At 39.0% G+C, this 20584-nt stretch overlaps 1 protein-coding gene across 1 annotated transcript in view; it reads left to right on the top strand.

Annotated features, from left to right (window-relative positions):
* The window catches only part of nnt (nicotinamide nucleotide transhydrogenase), a 34487-nt gene that overhangs the window by 6314 nt on the left and 7589 nt on the right, over nt 1-20584 (top strand). Inside the window, exons 5-17 of the mRNA XM_044175219.1 lie at nt 60-148; nt 1796-1983; nt 2321-2454; nt 2608-2799; nt 4586-4739; nt 5840-6001; nt 10473-10583; nt 13373-13518; nt 13787-13982; nt 14650-14883; nt 16257-16417; nt 17967-18146; nt 18485-18644. Coding sequence (XP_044031154.1) covers nt 60-148; nt 1796-1983; nt 2321-2454; nt 2608-2799; nt 4586-4739; nt 5840-6001; nt 10473-10583; nt 13373-13518; nt 13787-13982; nt 14650-14883; nt 16257-16417; nt 17967-18146; nt 18485-18644 — 2107 coding nt within the window. The remainder of the gene's footprint in view (nt 1-59; nt 149-1795; nt 1984-2320; nt 2455-2607; nt 2800-4585; nt 4740-5839; nt 6002-10472; nt 10584-13372; nt 13519-13786; nt 13983-14649; nt 14884-16256; nt 16418-17966; nt 18147-18484; nt 18645-20584) is intronic.

The raw sequence follows: 20584 nt of genomic DNA, 5'->3' as shown, positions 1-20584 counted from the left end.
TTATGCTAAATCACTGTATTGGCCATCCCAAACTATTTCATCTATGTTTGTGTGAATAGGTTCTGATCATTGGAGGTGGTGTGGCTGGATTGGCAGCAGCTGGTACTGCCAGGGCCATGGGAGCCATTGTCAGAGGATTTGATACCAGGTTTGTTTTTGATATTATACTTTGTCTAAATTGCAAATGAAATGAATACTGACTATGAAAGATTGTATTTGAGCCGAAGTGCAGAATTAGGTGTGCGGTACATGTGCATATATTCTTAGCTAATTCAAACCCTCTTAATTAAAAGCCTTTGTCTTGATCAGTTTCTACACAGGCTTTACAATCATGAAGTGTTTTGGGACAATGAGTTGGTAATGTAAGAGTAACAACAGTATTAGCATAATTTCCATATGATTTGATTGCTATAACAAAGATAAGATAAGATCCAACATTCGCTTTAAGTTTCACAATTAGTATAGAAATGATGTCTCACCACCGGGTGACAGCAGCAATGACTGCTTGAAATTATGGATAACATACAGTATAAAGACACAGTCTTGGGGCAACACGCAGCTACTTTGTCAGAAATAAAACAGATGAGCAACTGGTGTATCTCTTTATAGCATAGCCAAACACACTTCACACTCCATTTAGTCCCTGCGAAATTGAAAACTGATCTGCTGTCAAAAAATGCCAAAAATGACTAGTTTTCTTGCCACTTTTTTCATGATGCGCATCTTCACAATAAAAGCCACTGTTTTTGCCAGTTGAACGCTTCTAACGTGAAGCAGCAGCAGTAGGAAATGTTCGGTTTGCATTAGCAGTAACTTAATACAGTGTAAAGAGAGGGAACAGTAAACAGTGAGGATGTTAAATAAAATTACGCTGGATTGCACATGCATGCCTCGTGGGGGGGTTGGTTATTTACTTTTTTTTTATGCAGCCGAGAGACCGACGTCATTTGCGATTGATTAACTAGTAGACAATCTCCCGTAGCTCTACCCTCTCATACAGGTATACTGACAATCACACATGCTCTGCAAAGAAACACACAGCGACAGACAGACAGATTCTCTGGCATTACGCCGACATGGTGGATATTTTACAAGCACGGACCATGTAATGCAACAGTGAACACACCTGGTTGGTGCAGATGTCATTCGGTACCACGTTGGTTTTCGATCGTTTCGATAGGCTACAACAAGCCTTTTCCACATGGAGTGAACACAGTGGGTGAAAAAATCCAAAATGCGAGTTATGTTTTTTTGGGCGCCTTTATAAAACATAGTGCTGATGAAGAATGTCAACAGAGCAGACATACAGCCTGTATGTGTCTGTCCCTGTATGAGACAGCTAGAGAGAAACAGAAAGAGGCGGGGCAAGCTGGTGTATACAACGGTGTGCTGTAGCCTAAGAGACAGAGGTGTAGGTGTGTGTGCGAATATCCAAATCCCAAATTGAAAATCGAATACCTACCCAACAAACGAATATCCGAATAGTCTAATATTTGGGTCCAGCCCCAGTAAATACAATAAATAAATTGCAGAAAATGCAGACTATAAATAGTATCAAAAATGGGGTTTGATTTCATGAAAAAGGATTATAACTTTAAGGGCCTTTATCTGCTCAGTTGTATGCACCTTAAAGCTTGGTAGTATACAGTACTGTTATGTTCTATGTATGTAGTTTTAAGGACAAACAGTGTCACTCCTGCATTACCAATTTAGGAGAATAGAAATTTCTAATATCACGTGCAGCATGTGTTCTCATGTTTTCCTTCTGCCTGACTAAGAAATCCCCCTCTTGCAGAGCTGCAGCTTTGGAGCAGTTTAAATCTCTGGGTGCAGAGCCACTGGAGGTGGACTTTAAGGAGTCAGGAGAGGGTCAGGGAGGCTACGCCAAGGAAATGTCAAAGGAGTTCATAGAGGCAGAGATGAAGCTGTTTGCCAAACAGTGTCAGGAGGTGGACATTGTCATCAGCACTGCTCTTATCCCTGGTATGCACAGACTCATGCACAACGTAAACACTGACTGTATATGTAAAAAGTGAAGGATACATTGCCGAGGCAGACTGTCTTCAAACGAAAGGACATGTAAACAATTTTCCTCGTGGAATATCACAGAATGTGAAACATGTATTCTGGGCAGGTAGTCGGAGAATTTAGAAATAAAAAGGACAAATCACGGAATATTGAACATTAAAAATAACTTGACCAGAATGTACCAGAACATATTTTACAACAGCTTCACATTTGTTCTATTACTCTGTTGATTTGGGTGTTGGGTAAGTAAGTGTAATTCCTTGATGTCTGTGTTTCCATTGTGACATTGTAGGTAGGCGAGCACCCATCCTGATCACCAAACCGATGGTAGAGAGCATGAAAGATGGGTCAGTGGTGGTGGACTTGGCTGCTGAGGCTGGAGGAAACATTGAGACCACAGTACCTGGAGAGCTGTCAGTCCACAAGGTTAGTGCACATACTGTTCACACATACTGACACCCATACCAAAAAGAACACGTTTGATTGGTTTGTGTTCATTCTCTTTTGGTCGTCATTGGTCTTCCCTTCCAATTTAGTGTAATATCACAAAATGTTTTTTATTTATTTATTTATTTTTAGGGAGTGACCCATATCGGCTACACAGACCTGCCCAGCCGTTTGCCGACACAGTCCAGCACTCTTTACTCCAACAACATCACCAAGTTGATACGGGCCATCAGCCCCGACAAGGAGAACTTTTACCTCGATGTCAAGGAAGCGTTTGACTATGGGACCATGGACCATGTTGTCAGAGGATCGGTTGTCATGCAGGTATGAGGTCTTATGCGGCCTGCAGCCAAACACACATGCATGTATGTGTTCAGCTGAGATTTCACACACATTTCTCAGCTGTTGCACAGGTTGCAGCACAGAAAAAAAAAACCTGAAGATCCATGCAGTCATGTAGAAAATCATTCAAAATGCCCTGCAGGTCCCTTACACACTCACTAGATGTCACCCTAAGAACAGACAATCTTTTCTTCTTACTGTCTCTATTTTGACCGTCTTAACAGTTGCCAATGGAGTAATGTCCCCTCATTAAACATTAAACCTCATCATCCATGTTTGAGTATTAAGAGTGAAAAAATGATATTGACATAATAGTAATAATAAAGATACAACCACATGCTCAGATACCTTTGATAGCTCAATATAAAATGTCATTGTGTTTATTAGGTACTCTGAGCTGCTTCTCACTGATTCCTTCATTTAGCTTTATTGGTGCAATTATTTAGTCAATTAGGAAGTGGTTCTTGATAAATTTCAGATAACTGTACAAAATTAAATGTAGTCAATTAGTGTGACTGGTAAATTCTACTTTTCAATACTGTTCTACCCTTTTAATAACATTTGCATACTTTTAATTATTACTTTTGATAAAGCTTTTTAAAGATTTATAAAGAGGAAAGATTAAAAAAATATTTAATGAATTAATTACAAGTTAATCTGTCCATCTGTGAGTCATGTTACCCAAAAACAAAAATGTCACTAAACAAGTATTTATTGTTAGAGTAAGCTTCAATTCCAATGAACTCTGTGTCACCAAATTAATCATCTGGAGCTTTTATTTGTTACATGTAATTTATATTTCTTGAATGAGTGTTCATCACAGTAAAAAATGCTAATTAAGATTATTGAATTGTTAATAATAGACTGGAAAAATATATTATTGGCCACTATTAGGTTGTCACTAATATACTGGTATCGGTGTACATGTTGGCCGATAAGTAATAAAAAGGCATCTAATGTTGGTCACGCTTCTGCAGCAACCAAATATAAATGATCCTTATCAAAATGTTAGTTTTTTATATTATGTCTTACTGTAAAAAATAATAAATCCAAATAAAAAATCTCTCATATATAGATATCAGTACTGGCCTCAAAACTCCAGTATTGGTGAGACTCTGTTGTTAATTATAGAGGCAAAGCATCATTACTGAGTGTGCAAGGCAGGGATGGTCCACCACAACTACTGTAGATTTGTCTTTATTTCTTCAATATTCATGTTTTTACAGTGAGGTGGAGCCATATCATTTATGTCTTACGTCATGTGTAATTATTATACTTGGGGAGATTATTTTTGCTTTAATCAGGCTCAGTCAAGCTGTGTTCATTTTTTGGAGTTAAACAAATAGATTTCAGGTAGTAATTTGACCCATCCGACCACAATAATGGTCTCACATCTTATAAATGATGCTGAAATGCAGATATTACTTACTGTACCTACTGACCATTAGTTTGCTTACTTTGATCTTGACAGCATAGTCTAATGTTTCACAGATTTCCGAATGCAACAGAGGTCATTGTGCACCATCAGGTAATGAGATCAGGGAATAAAAGAAGAGATCTAATCAGCTCTTAATAAATGTCATTTGATATTGTTGACATAACTGACAATTACCCTCATTTCCACCACTTTTTGCAAACGTCTCTCTTCTGTATTTGATAACCAAAAACTAAGCTAACTGATGGTTAGGAAAAATTGATTAAACTTTCTGTTTGCTCTTTTTTCCCATATTTCTCCCTTTAACATCATACTATTCTCTGTCACCTCCAGAATGGAAAGAACCTGTTCCCCGCTCCTCAGCCTAAGAATGTGCCCACTGCAGCTCCTCCTAAACCCAAGTCTGTCCAGGAGCTGGAGAAGGAGAAGGCTTCCCAAATCTCTCCCTTCAGGGCTACACTTACCACTGCTGGCGTGTACACTGGAGGTTAGTCGTTTTGGTTTACACTGAATGTGCCATTCAATTTAGATTTTCTGGTTAAGTAGAGAAATCAGGCAGATGCTATATCTGAGAAATGTGCACACTTACAAGGTTTATTCTCACTAATTGTCCACATTGGGTCTTAAGTGAAGTTGAGGTCTGCCATAAGGTGAATAATCAGCTTTTTAGGTCACTGCTGGAATGTGCACAGGAGGCAAGAAGTGACACACACACAGACACCCTGTTAGTGTCAGGAAGTGTGCATTGTAAAAACAGTGTCACGCTGAGTGTGTGTTTGAAGTAGTGCTGTAGTGAGTGGTTCCCATGGTGCCACACAGCGCTCTGTGTAAGTGCGCCACATGCAGTTAATGTAGTTTACACATTGTTTAGGTGCTCGAGTAGTTTCCTACTTAACACCACCACACAGCTGCTGATATTGAGAACTTGCATTGTGCTGGTTACATGCTTATTAGCGTGGCAAGTAATGTAGTCATTTTAATAATTTTTGATTGACTGTCATGGACATTGATAACTTCTTTAGCTATAACAGTTAGTTTGGAAAAGAAAGTTTGTGTCATGCCACCAGTCTCACAAATGTAACCAGACAAATTGCTCTTTGACGGATAACTATAGCTGTCTGTTGTAACAGGAAATAAGGACAACATGGGTGGTCAAGTGCCTACCACATCTTGCAGTTAACCAAATGAGCTTAGAGTTGGGAAATCTATTATTTTCAAACTCATTTATGCTATTTAAACTGCTACTGTTACCCCAGAGTGGTTGACAGATGATAACAGGATAGGAAAGAAGAAAAAATAACGTATTTCTGCTACACAAAATTAAGCTTCTTCTTTTTTTTTTTTTTATCTGACGTGAAATATTGGATAGTCTTCTCTTGGCTAAAATGCTCACAATTCATGGATATGTTCAACATGGGGGTTGCAAGTGGAAGTTACCTTTTTGTTTTGTACCAGAATAACAATTTCAGGTGCTAAATATACTTCATTTAAACAAAATCTGTCCCAAGATATACTGTAAAAGCTGTCTCCAGTTGTTACAGTAGCTATCTTTTTTTATTTCTTTAACTCTGTCTCTCTCTGTGCCAGGCGCTGCCACCCTGCTGGGTCTGGGTCTGTCAGCTCCTAATGCCGCCTTCACTCAGATCGTCACCACCTTTGGTCTGGCTGGCATCGTGGGATACCACACAGTGTGGGGAGTCACTCCTGCTCTGCACTCTCCACTCATGTCTGTCACCAACGCTATCTCAGGTTAGTTGTGTTTAGTGTGTCTTATACGGTGAACAAGTTCAGTTTCTGTAGGCCGTCTTCCAATTAGTGATCATTTTTCTTAACGATTGCACATGAATGCATCATTCTGAGTAAAAGGGTTGTGGGCAAAATTTTACAAACACCTTTCAGTATAATGCAATCCAATACACCACAACTACTAGCCACAGGCACAAGGTAGGGCTGAACAATATGATCTGAAATTTAGTGTCACATTAATCTTATATATAACAATAAATGTGATGCTAAATATTTTTTAATACATCAGCACTTGGAATTGTCTATCTCATGCTTGCTTGAGTTTTATATATTCATCAGGATTAATTACAATATGACGAGTTTAAGTTTCTGGACATATGGACTGGACTATGGATTGATTTGGACTATTTATTAATTGCAAACTGTGATGAGAGTACATTTAAATTTAAATTCACAACTCTATAAATTCGGTTTATCGTCCAGCCCTAACTCAAGGTAATATTCTTTAAGTTTGAAATATGATTCAGCTTAAGCTTTCACACAAAACTGTCAATATAAAATATAATTTCAGAAATTGTCTGTACCAGTTGCTGGCAAGCAGTCTCTCTTAATTATGCAGTTACATTAGAGCATCATTTTCCTTATAGACACTAACACTTAAGTATTAAATTCAGTAAGCTAGACTTAATAGAGGAGAATGTAACTTCACTGTTTATCTTTTATCTTTAATCACAAAACATAAAAACAGCACATCAATATGAAACATGCAAAACAAATATGGTAACAAAACACCATTAAATTCTAACACTAGTAGGAAATAAAAATAAACTATGTGAAACATAAAATAAAGACCTAGCCAGAGGATCAAACATGTCACATGTCAGTCCAGCAGGTCTCTGCAGTCTAAGTCCAAGTAAAAACTTTAAAGATTGTGTCCTTATTGTCTGCAGCCGCATAACACAGAAGGGTTAGGAGGTTAGAGAGGTAAGTGCATGTGTGTGTTCTCATGGCTTTGATCACTCTTAAGACCCACAGTGGGGTAGGAAGTAACACACCGTCAGTGATCTTTGAGGGTCAGGGAAGTCCTTTGCTCGTTTACTCGGGCACACAGCTGGACATTACAGCTAGGTTGTGGAGCTCAGCAGCATAACAACTAAGATGGACAGTTTTCACTTTTTTTTAAAACTTTAATTGCATATATCTATACACAATTTTATATTCCCATTTTCACACCATCTTACTTGTTCCTCTTGGTCTGTGCCCTTTCATTTTCTGCCCTGTTATACCTTGTCATCTTGAAATTTACTATCTGCGATTCCATGAATAGATGTCTTTTTTTTTTATCACATTTTATAACAGGATCAGTCTAAAAGGCACTAGTTCACAAGATCATCACTGAGACCACAAATGAATGAAATTAATACGTGTTAAAGTTCCTTTTAAAGGTTTTCCTTTTTCCTTCCTCCTCTCCTTTTCTCTCTCTTTCCTCCCTGTCCAGGTGTTTTCCCTTCATATTTGCTGTGGCCTTTATTACCTTTTTTAAAAAATTATTATTTCTGTTACTGACTGACTGTGGTTATGGAAACAGTGAGACCAACAGAATTCTGTTGTTGTTGTGCCAGGCATCGTAAAGACACACACACACTCACACACAATCACTCACAGACATTATGGAATCATATTGGAATTTAGGGCTTGACTGAGGGACAGCTATATTCTTCATGGGGAGATTATAGTGTTACAGCCAGCAGTGACTCTTACTGGTTGGTCATCTTAAATTCTTCAGACACTGGTCTCATATCCAGTGGCTTTATATGTGGTGTCTGATAGAAATGCTTTAATCTACTTGAGAGCACTGATTCACTGTCACACTCTGCCTGTAGCCTGCTAGCTGATGTTTGTCACAGAGACGCACCTGCAGGACGTTGGCCCACCCAGTATGTATATGTGTGTATGTGTCATAGTTGGTGTGTGTCCACTGATGCCTATTGGCTTTCTTTCTGGTTAATCTGTTAGTTGTGGTGGCCAGGCTTGTTATCAATCTTCACCTAAATGGTGTAACTGAAATAAGCTACTTGACACCCCCCTACGTATTTAATCAACATTTAGGTAAATATAAGTATCAGACTCTGTATCGGAGATACCCAATATTAAAGGACTCGGATCAAAAACAGGTGTGCCGCAATCGGTTTTTCGGTTTTGAGTGCCGTTGTCGCGTGTCTCCATTGAAACTAATGAATTTGTGGGTGCAAAAGACGTGGCATCTGAACGGCACCTTAGGCCTTCCCTCCAAGGAATTGCATCACACTACAAACTTCTTGCGAAGCTCGCTTTTAATTGCTCGAAAGTGCATCTTGCACAACTGGATCGAAGTGTTACCCTCTGGTACAGAGAGATTTTTAACACCCTCTGCCATGAAAGATTACAGGCTGTCTTAAAAGGAAAAGATGAGCTATTTCTGAAGGTTTGGTCATCTTTTCTAGATTATTTACCTGCAGACCTGAAAAACTTACTTCTAAGGGTTAAGAACTTTTCTGAATGGAAGACCCCTCTCATAACCCCAATTGTGGGACACACAACATGTTACAGCTACTGATGACTGGTTACCCTAAACTCACATTTACTTACATGTAGTGGACTGGAAACAATATTTTAATTAATTTTATATGATTTAATTAACATACTTGTTTGTCTGTTTAAGTTTGATTCTGTATTTTTATTTTACTTTATTTATTTTCTTATTCAATTCAATTATTTCAGTGTTTTTGTGCATTGTTCTGTTTGTTGTGCTGTTCCTTGTTTAAACTCAATAAAAAGTATATTTTTTAATACACATTTCGAGCCAAACACAAATTTTCAGTAAATTTATACTAAGACGAGGCTTAAAGAAAGAATTATTTGGCAGTGTTTGTAGTATCTGATCCAATTGGTTGAGATATATCTATGTATCCAGCTTATTGTCCAAGACTCCAAGGCTTCAACATCAACATTGGGGCAGACTTACGAAGATTGAACACATTGAAAACAAAAATCAGCTTAAAAAAAAAAGAAAACAATCCAGATAAAAATTTAGGAAACCTGGTGGCCAAGGGTTTAACCCGCTGACCAATGAACAGCAACGACCCTGGTTCGCCCATCTACCTATCTAAGAAAGGCATAAAGATGTCTTCAAAAATAATTTTAAAAAATTAAGGAAGTCCTGGGTCAGGGGTTTCATTTTAGATAAATTAGTGTAAAGGAATTAAGATCAAGCTAATATTTGATTGGCTGGAACACAAGATATCAGGACAAGGGAAGCAATGTTTGATTTTTAAAAATGTAATCAAAGTTGAAATCAGAAGGGCATTTGTAGATGTTTTAAAAATGTTTTAAATGCATTTACAAACAGGTTGTTAGTTACTAAAAAAATAACTAAGAGGTGAGAAGCGGAGCAACACAGCTACTGAACATTGAAAAATGCATGTATTTGAAAGCATACAGAACAAGATTGCAGATTAGATGTGAGCTGTGTATTGGTAGATAATATTCACATATGAGTTTACCTTACGGACATTGGCTAGCATCTGTGCCAATTTGCACATCTGTGCGACTAAGAGCAAAACACGATCATCATTAGCCTATGGAGAAAATTGCTAATTAGTGGCATCATGGCACACACTTTCTGGTGTTTGTGTGCCAGAAACCAAACTACAAATGTTTGGAAAGCTTGTTGTTCCTGTGAATTCTCTTCTTTATATGCCCATCACAATAATGTAGCATATTTCCAGCTGTAGTCGTCTCTTTTGTAACAATGGAAATTTTAAATTAGCTTGTTTTTTACGTAGTAGAAGTTGTGAAATAATATTTGGCAGCGTTTTGAAACTTGCTTTTTTTTAGGAGCGGATATACACACATGATTATAAAGCTGACTTTGTTGGAGAAAACAGGAGACTAGTGAGAGAAGGTCAAACTTCACATTTGCCTCATTTGAAAATTCAGTCTAACACTATTGACTTCAAGCACAAATTCGCACTCATACACACTCTCTACCTGCTAGTCAACCTAAATTGTACACAAACACAATTCCGTGTGAATGCAGACTCCCAGAGTGCTGTGTGTTGCATCTTACTGCCTGTAAGTCATTACAGGGCTGATGTTATCAAGGTTTCCTGAGCCTCTTTTGGTAAACACACACTCCCTCTCTTTCTCTCTCCTTCTCTTTTTGTTTTATCTCTAAATCTTCCTATTTCTGTATTTTTTCCAATCTGGGTAGCAAACAAGAATATTCTGAGTGTAAGAAGTCTATAAAATGTCTATAGATGAGCAGATTAAACATTGGTAACAAATGTTAAGATGAACTTGTTTATGACTGAATTAATGTTTTGTTGAGATTCTGTGTTGTTTTTGTAACATCTTCGCCAAATGTTTTAATGTCCTGTATAACGAATTATGAAAGTGGAGGTTCATAAATGCTAAAACATCCTGTGTTCTGCAGGTCTGACTGCTGTGGGTGGTCTGTCGCTGATGGGAGGTGGCTACACCCCAACAACTACTGCTGAGACACTGGCTCTGCTGGCTGCCTTCATCTCCTCGGTCAACATTGCTGGTGAGTCACCTGCACATAGACACTTCACAGTGATCCTTGCCAGTTACAGCAACCTTTAGCCAATAAAATATCAACTTAGGCTGAAGATTGAAGTGTTTTATATTGATTGTACAATAACATGCTTTCGAAACCAAGATTTGCAGCTGCCCTTTCTATCCACCTGCTCAGACCAGAGTCGGTGGCTCTGGCTTGGACCACACACATTCATTTCTGCTATTACCCTTAATAATTCCCATTATAATGACAAAGTGTTCCTGGAGTCATTATAATACTCATCACACTCTAATAGTCCTGGGAAACAGAGTGTTCCTCCAGGGCAGAGCCATGAATTTGTTTTAATTTCTCCTATTAGCTCAGCTAGACACCAGGGGAGACTTAGACACGAGCAAATGAATAGAACTTGCATAATGGAATAATGGAGCACTTCAGACTGTTTGTTAAAATGCACCAAAGCTTCTTTGAGTTTTATGTGTAAGAGATGCAGGACGCCACAAGGTTTTAAGTTCAAGGCAAGGCTGTGAATCCTGCCACAAATCTTGGGCCCTCTAGGCTCTCTGGCATTACTGCTCAAACCACCTATTTAGTCTTTTCGATTTCTCTTAACTTTACCCTTAACAAAAGCATGCAAAAATACCACAGCCTTTATAGACATACCTAGTTTTTTACCCTTTGTTTAATTTCATTTTTGATGTTCTCCATGGGTTCAGTTCCACACGCACATTTCTAAGCGGTTTACCACATCACCCATAAACCCCTGGGAACAGAAAAAAACATTCCATGGAAAGGGACGAAACACAATAGTGAAATTTAGCTCCAATAAAAAAAACAGACCCTGAAATTTTTCGGCTTATGTGTCTGTTTTGAGGAGCAGGTCCCTGGCCGTAGCTTCTTGTTCCCTCCGTGTCTCCACAGTTGTAAGATGTGGGAATGCATGGAAAACACCTGGGTCTGTTGAATATGTTGAGCTAAATATGTTCAGTTTCTCACAATCTGAATGTCAATGTGCGCTACCAAGTCTCATCAGATTCCATATTTTCTTATTATTGCATTTTGTTTCCTGCTCCAGCATACATATAAAAATCATAACCTTAAGGGATAAATTTCTATTTCGTATTTTAGTTCTCAGTCTTTGTAGATTGAGAACCTTGTTAAATCCTATATAATAATTTTATTTAAAACTTTTAAACTGCTACCAAACATCCGCTGGGTGCACAGCTAACATCAGTTTGTAGGCTAGATAGTTAATTGGCTAGTCATCCGTAGCGCATCGAACAGCTTAAAGATTCACCAAATGTCAACATCGGTCCGTTAAGATGCTGGTGTGGTCCTTATTCTTCACTACCACTAATAAAACGCTGTCTGTCCTTGGTTTGTAAGCTACAGTTAGCGGTGCAAGTTTAACATTTTTTCTCTGTGCCTCTGCCAGAGCTCAGCCAGCAGACCTCGCTGTCAACTATTTGCAATGACACACCGGTTTGAGAGAAAAGGACTATTTCTAAAATATCCCCAAAGACCTTTCCTTATTTTCACTTATAAAACAACATTAACAAAAAAATAAAAGAATCACATACCATTATTTTAGACAAAAAAAAATGGATGACTAGTTATGATATTAGGGGGACTTTAAGTTGTTGGTTCTATTTAAGTTGCAATGTTGGTCGGTCTGTCGGTTCATCACTTTGATCCAGACTGAAATATCTCAACAGCTATTGGATGGATTGCCTTGAAATTTTGACATTAATGGTTCCCAGTAGATTAATCCTAATGACTTTTGTGATCCCCTGACTCAAACTCTCGCGCCATCATGAGGTTGACATTAATGGTTTTGAGGGAAATAAACAACAAAATTAATTGCCATTAAATTTGTTAGACATTGCTCTGTCAGATGCTCTGACTTTTCTAGCACCATCATGAGGTCAAAATTTTTATTTTTTGCATTACTTTGGATTATGACCAAAAACCTACAAAAATAATGACATTCCCATCAGCTTCAGCTATATAGTAGTGCTAATTAGCTAATATTAGCATGCTAACACGCTAAACTAAGATGGTGATGACTCTTAGTCTGGTTTTAGGCCAGTGTTGCTGATTTGCTTCTATTCTTGCAAGCTTTCTAAATACAGTGTCAGCAGATGTATTCTGAGTAAAGAAAAAATAACCAAAAGAAATGAATCAATACTGGCTTTGCGTTGTTTAAATATGTGAACATTCCTCCATATTAATATATTGACTCAGATTGGCCTGCAATAATAGTAGTGAGATTATTATTATTACGAGTATTATGTTTTAACAAGGACAGTCTACAAGAAACAGGTGCTAGCCTCTGATTCACCCTTGTATGTATGGGTGCATGTGTGTGCACGTGGCTACAATCATGCCACAGGGAAAATAGGGAGACATACACACGGTAATGTGATCTCCTCCTGTAAAGCAGTGAGACACCGTCTGGTCCCGGTTTGACACTTTTGAGGTTTTCTACTTGAAATATTTACACTGACATGAAGTAGACTCATTAAATTCCTAACATTGGTTATTGGGCTTGGCAACCGCTTTTAGCTATTGGCTTTACAACGACTGTTGTCTAAAAATAGGTATTTTTCATGTACTTCAGGTGCCTCGAATCCCTGCCTTTGCATCCTTGCCTCAACACTTCTTTTTTGCTATCTTGCACTTTTTTTATTAATGTTTCTTGCATATTACTACTCCTTTTGTTCTGTAAAGCAGCTTTTAATTGTGATTTTGTGCCACTGTAAGTACAGGTGTATACATTTTCTCTGTCTCTCACCCAGGTGGTTTCCTGGTGACTAAGAAGATGTTGGACATGTTCAAGCGTCCCACTGATCCTCCAGAGTATAACTACCTTTATCTGCTTCCTGGTGGTGTCTTCGTCGGAGGCTACGCTGCTGCTCTGCAGTCTGGATACAACATTGAACAGGTGTGAAAGGATGTTTACGCCGTTTCCACATTTAGTTTAAGATTATAGTTGTGGTTTACTACAAAAACTTTCTTAATCCCTCTGAATTGGTGCAAAACACCCCATGACTATATAAAAGTCAGCAAATCATCCTCCAAATATATTCTTTGTTTGCCCAGATGTTGTACAGGACCTTCCAAGTAAATCATTTGGCCTTATTTCTCATCCTGTGGTCCCTCAATCCTTGTCTCTAACCCCCTTTTTCCGTTCTGTCTCTTTCTCTCACCAGATGATGTACTTGGGCTCAGGTCTGTGCTGTGTTGGTGCCCTGGCTGGCCTTTCCAACCAGACCACAGCCCGTCTGGGTAATGCTTTGGGTATGATGGGAGTCATGGGGGGGATCGCTGCCACTCTAGGAGCTCTCAAACCAAGTCCTGAGCTCCTGGCACAGATGAGCGCAGCCATGGCTGTAGGTGGCACTGCTGGTGAGTCTGTGTTTATTTATGTCAAAAGAAGGAGAAGGCAGACTTGCAGGAACTCTGATACTTGCAGAATTGTGCTGCGGCAGATGTAAATTAATGGACATGAGTTTTGCATTGCTTGTGTGTGTGTGTGCATGTATTCCAAGCTTGGCCAGATTAAGCAGCAGGTGTGGAGAGCGCAGAGACTCTGATGTTTTCATCAAACGCAACATGACTAACTCCCCACCAGACTCAGGAGGTCTGTCTAAATGGTCGGCATCGTGTGTTACTCACTTTCTCTCGCTCACTCAGGACAGTTTGATCATTTAAATGCTAATTGTTCCAGTAACAAGGCTGAAACCCAGACTGAACTATCCACACAGACAATATTTCTCTTTTCCAGATACAGCAACGTCGCAAGGCTTCCTGCAGGATGCACACACACACACACACACACACACACACACACACACACACACACACACACACACACACAAAGGATAGACCCACTCATAAACATGGAATTTCCCTGAACAGGCCTCATCAGCAACACCTGGCTCCTCAGACAGACCCACTTCCCAGCAATCCTCTGAATGTGTGTGCACGTGCTTGTGATTTGCATGTTATTTGTGCTTGGATTTTCAGGGCCACCGCACATTATTTATTTGCTAATCCCCCCCCACCTCCATAGGCCTGGCCATTGCTAAGAGGATCCAGATCACTGACTTGCCCCAGCTGGTGGCTGCCTTCCACAGCTTGGTGGGGCTGGCCGCCGTGCTCACCTGTGTGGCCGAATACATGATCGAGTACCCCCACTTCGCCACAGACCCTGCAGCCAACCTCACCAAGATAGTCGCATACCTTGGCACCTACATCGGTGGAATCACTTTCAGTGGCTCTTTGGTGGCATATGGCAAACTGCAAGGTGAACGAAGCACAGTCGTATATACTTAATATTCCCCGGAAAGCAAACAGTTACACTTCCAGTATGCTGGTGTACAGACAGAACTTGCATCAATGCTGTTATGGTATCATAAAGCACATTCATCACACAGTTGGTGACACAGGTAGACAAAGAGGTCTAAAGTGCATATTGAATGTTGCCCATTATGTGTTTGCTATTTGACTCTTTATAGGTCTTGCTTTGTGATGATACACATTGGAAGAACCTTTGATGGGGATTAGATTGACCCTCTTTAAAAAAACTGTTTGACATTTCAGGAAATCAGCTTATTCTTTATTTTCTTTCTTTGAGAGTTAAATAAGAAGATCGATACCACTCTTGTATCTGTGTGTGAAGTATAGAGCTAGAGCTGGGAGTCGATTAGCTTAGCTTAGCATAAAAACTGGAAGCAAGGGGGAAACAGCTAGTCTGGCTTTTTCATTTTGTTCTGTGTACGGATTAAACAAATGAGATACAGTGTGTTAATTAGTGAGCTTAAGAGGTGCTGGTAGGTGGATTTTTGAATTTTGGAGTTAGCTAGGCTAGCTGTTTCCCTGTGCTTTCAGTCTTTATGCTAAGCTATGAGAGTGTTATCGATTGCCAAAATTTCCCAATATATCGGCCTCTTTGTTTTTTGGAATGTGACGCATCCTAGGTTATGCTTTTAGAAATGATCATTTGGTATTTAATTTAATTTAATTCTATTTTATTTGCAACAGTTTAATTATTTCATTACATGATCATGGTTAAACATCACTTTGATGGAATCTTTTGCTTCTTTGTCCAGTCTATAACCACCAGTTAGGTGAGCTGTACGTCTCATTGCACTTTAATATTTAGGGGTAATAAAAGGAAGGTATTGTCTTTATTGATATGAATGAACTTCCCTCAAAATAGGATTATTTGTATATTTTTTAAAGATTGCTGCAGTCAGAGTATATGTCAGCTTGGCTGTACTGTTATCAACAAGAGAAGGTCTGATGCTTCATACTCACTGCTGCCTACTGTGAAGGGGGGAAAAAAAACAGAGTTCATCAGGTTCATGTGCTGGCACCAGTCCTGGGCAGACACACTGTAATTTCCATGTAGGCTACAAGTGTTTCATAAGGGCAAATTATGCATGAACATGACCATTCAGTTAATGACAAGTCTCAAGTGGTGGCTGCTTAAGGATGAATCTAATTATGAATGCTAAATTTCTAAGCTATATATCTTTCTAAGACAAGTTCAGAGCTGAATGAAAAATAAATAAATGTTTATTTGCAGTTATTAGTGGTGTTTAAAAAAATAATTCCTAAACCATATCATTTTCGATCCTTTCATCCTTAATCTCCCTCCCTCTACTGTCCATGCAGGTATCCTGAACAGTTCTCCCCTGATGCTCCCTGGTCGTCATGCTCTGAACGCCAGTCTCATGGCAGCCAGTGTTGGTGGAATGATTCCCTACATGCTCGATCCCAGTTACACCACAGGCCTCACCTGTCTCGGATCTGTCTCTGCTCTCTCTGCTCTCATGGTATTGTGCGTGTGTGCATGTGTGCGCGTGCGTGCGTGCGTGTGTGTGTGTGTGCGCGCGCATTTCTTGGGTCTGTTTTTGCAATCAGTGAGATCTGCACTTAAATATTGCAGATTGGAATTTTCTTAAATGCTGACAGACCGAACATGTAAGGATGTTGTTAGAAGACTTCAATAAACACCAGGATAGGGAAAAAAACATGAGACAGAACAAAAATTATGCTGGAAGAAAAACTAGGTGAAAATGTGCCACGGAGTTTGTCAGAGACAAAGATGTCCATGGTCAACAGCACAATATAGATATTTTTCCTTACTAGTACTAAACAAAAAGTCTGTGGCAAATCAACCTCTTGCATGGGAGGCAAAATATTTAAGAATAAACCGCAACTCCAGCTACTTTTGACCGAGACAGTTTATTCATCATTTAGTTATTGAAGAAATTTTAGTTTTGCATTTTGTAATATTTCTACAGTAGGTAATTGTAATTGGCATCTGCAGCAAAACATTTTTATGAAGCTTATACATTTCAAGGACGTTTAAAAAAGAAAATTTAACATTTTCTAACTTTGCATATAGCAGTCAAATGGCCACTGATCATGACAGGTCATCAGTGATTCACCCATCACTTTTTACTGGGTGATTAGAAGAAAAAACATCAATTAACCAGAAAGTGATACTTTTTTGTGGAATTATTTTTAATCAAACAGTCTTTAGAGATACTGTAGTCTCGATAGGCCTTGGTAGTTTATCTCTACTGATGCTGAGTTTTACATCTTCTGATTATAGATTATAATCAGGTGAATCCAGGCAGAGAGCACACACTAATGTAATTACTGTAAAAAGAAAAAATATAAACACAGTGATGTGTTGCAATTTCAGCATTTTTGCTTGCTACACATATTTACACGTGTTGCCGGGAAAATCAGCATATGGAAAAAAATGACGAGTGCATCCCTAGAGAAATTGGATGGATATCATTTCAGTTTCAGTTATAAATGAATTAGTTTAAAATAGCTGTGTCTGATCTCTAATGAGTCTTTAGAGTAGAGTATAATGCATCATCTTCTCTGTGTGTGTGTGTGTGTGTGTGTGTGTGTGTGTGTGTGTGTGTGTGTTCCTTCACAAAAAAAAGTCAGCACACACTCCTGGATCTGCTGCTGCTTTGATACCTACAGTTGGCCCTTGTTAAACAAAAACTGCACAGATGATAGAGGGACAGAGAACAAGTGGATTTGATTGTGAAAAATGGAAGTGAAGCTAGAAAGGCTGTTTTCCAGTGGAAGAGAAATGGTTGGGTTTTTTATTTTATTTTTAAAAGGCATCCTAGTGAGTGATGTTCAACCAGTACATCATTAAGCTAGCTAGTTCCAGTTGTTATGGAAGAAGAATTTAATACTTTTTAAAAATTATCTTCACTTCTCCCTTTATAGATCACGTCTCTTCTTTATAGCTGGTCCTCACATCTGCTGTGGCGTTCACTGTATTAAACGGCTAATCTGATTACAGCGGTGGATAAAACTCCTCTCCTGTTTTCTTCTTCTATCCTTTAGGGTGTAACCCTGACAGCAGCTATTGGAGGCGCAGACATGCCGGTGGTAATCACCGTACTGAACAGTTACTCAGGCTGGGCCCTGTGTGCTGAGGGCTTCCTGCTCAACAACAACCTGCTGACCATCGTGGGAGCGCTCATTGGATCGTCTGGAGCCATTCTGTCATACATTATGTGTGTGGTGAGTGGAGCTCAGTCTCACTTTAAAGAAGAACAGACATCGTTGTGCTTGTGTCTCAGCAGCACTGTTTGACATTCTAAAGTGAAGTATATGATGTGTTTTGTAGGTTAGCACACTATTTCATGTGGTTGGTCCTCTTTTGTCCACCAGGAGGGACTCTAACTTTACCATAGTAGAGTCCCTGTTCTGAATAAAATTTTGTGTGTTTTTAAGGGAATATCCATTTCAAATTTCTTCTGATTGCCGTATTTTGGTATGCACAGTCACAATGAAGTGAAAGCAATAGATAATGTAACCATAAAAAAAACGAAATACAAAATATCTTTCTCCCCTCTCAGGCCATGAATCGTTCACTGGCTAATGTGATCTTGGGAGGCTACGGCACGTCTTCCACCGGTGGAGGAAAGCCCATGGAGATCACAGGGACACACACAGAGGTCAACGTGGATCAGTCTGTTGACATGATTAAAGAGGCCCAGAGCATAATCATCACTCCAGGTAAGACCCGCACACAAATACAAGCACACACACACACGCAAACACCCCTTCACAAACTTCAGAGGTCTTGTACATGAGTGGAAAAACATGGTACTTTGACTTTGCCAGTCGTTTTTTGTTTGTTTTTTGTTTTAGCATTAGCAAAGTGTGTGTTCTGTTTATTTAACCTTTTCTTGACCCATGTTACATCACCATTTTGCTAGGCTAATTGACAATTCATGGTAGAGCGGCCACACACATACGCAGACATGCGTACACACACACACGCAGACATGCGTACACACACACACACACACACACACACACTCTCAGGTTTCTGTGTGGTCGTCAGTCCCTGGTAAATAGACATTCTACAGTGCAGCATATATATGCAAGGTCAAGGGAAAATTAGATGGAATGAGGGTATGAGGGTTTTTGTTGACAATTCAAATACTACGTTCAAAATTGGCTTCTAGTTCCTTTTTCGGGGTTAGAGCGAAGGTTCCAACCCTTGTTCCAGCTACATGCTTTTTTTCTCGTTTCACATGTTTTATATGTTTGACTATAAATGTGTGTCTGAACCTCCCACATGAACTATTATGATGGTCCTTGGTGCTGCTGTCCTGAAATCATCATTGTGTGGCCCAGTGACATTTCAGACATCTTGCCAGACTGTTGTGAACTAGTCACAGTTCCAAAGAGTTGTTTTACTCACGTGGGTACATGTAAACACAGACTAAGGCATCCAGCCTGCAAATTGGTGATTACAGTCAAAGTGCTGAGTGTCTATATACAAAAACTGAGTCTTTAAAGGAAACCTCTGCAATTTACAAGAATTGCAAACTTAAAGTGGTCACGTGGTTGAGAAGAAGTGAAAAAGAAGTGATCCATGGAGCAGAATCCAATGTAGATAAACCATCTTTTTTTCTCTTTTGTGAGACTAACACAAATTCTGAAAAACAGAAAACAGGCCAAAAACATTATTGAGTTGGAAAGGAGTGGGAGAAATTACGGAGCGGAAATGAAAAATGATGTGTTTTTAAAATTGTTTTTTTTTTTTTTTTTTTTTTTTAAGCTTTTTCTCAAAATGGTCTGCAGACAATACCACACCAAGACAAGACAAATAATAAAATGCCAGACATTTCTTTGAAGAATTACAGAAAAACATAAACCAGTGAAATATGAGGATCAGAATAAGTAGAAACAAATCTTAATAGAACCTTTTCAAAGTAATTTTATGAATTGAGTGAGACATCAGTTACCCAGGCTTTAAAGTTCAGTCAGGACATCACGAAGCCTCTAAACCAGTACATGAAAGTCACACACTTGGTATTTGTATGAAACATCAGTGCAAAGTTTATATACTGTTGTACAGACAATAAAATTAATGTATATTTATTAAAAGTTCATACATCACATCAGCCGGTGTATATAGGTTACCTTTTGCTAATGACATCAGTTTCAGAACAACCATCCAAATGCATAATTCTTCTCTCTGCCATAGTAGTCAGTAGTCAGACTAGTGTTTTTACCCAGCACCGGCTTTCAGTCAGTTCCCGTGTTTCCATTTTGACCATTCTCCCTAATTGGAGCCGTCACAGTCACTTTGCCTGATTGACATCTGTGGAAACGGTTAAGACTCTGCCTGATAAACATAAGTGTTTTCCTGGCTTCGTCTGGCCCATCTCCACATGGTCTGGGTCCACTTGTTTTTCTTATAGGAGAAACTCCAGAGAGAATATTGGAAGCACAAGGAATGAAAGAATTGTGAACCATTAAATTGTTGAGCTGGACTGCAGACAGTCAACCATGTTTCCCGTAGACTTTTTTTTTTTTTCTTCTTTCTCTATACTGAGTTTGAAACCTTGTCATTTGGATTGGTGTGTCGTAACAAGACAGTTTTTGACTGGTTGTTGTGACAAGGCTAGTAAACATCACTGGACCGTTTGACGTGTGTTTGT

The sequence above is a fragment of the Siniperca chuatsi genome, linkage group LG18, assembly GCF_020085105.1.
Source record: "Siniperca chuatsi isolate FFG_IHB_CAS linkage group LG18, ASM2008510v1, whole genome shotgun sequence".
Taxonomy (NCBI): Eukaryota; Metazoa; Chordata; class Actinopteri; order Centrarchiformes; family Sinipercidae; genus Siniperca; species Siniperca chuatsi.
This window is presented reverse-complemented; position numbering and strand designations above follow the sequence as displayed.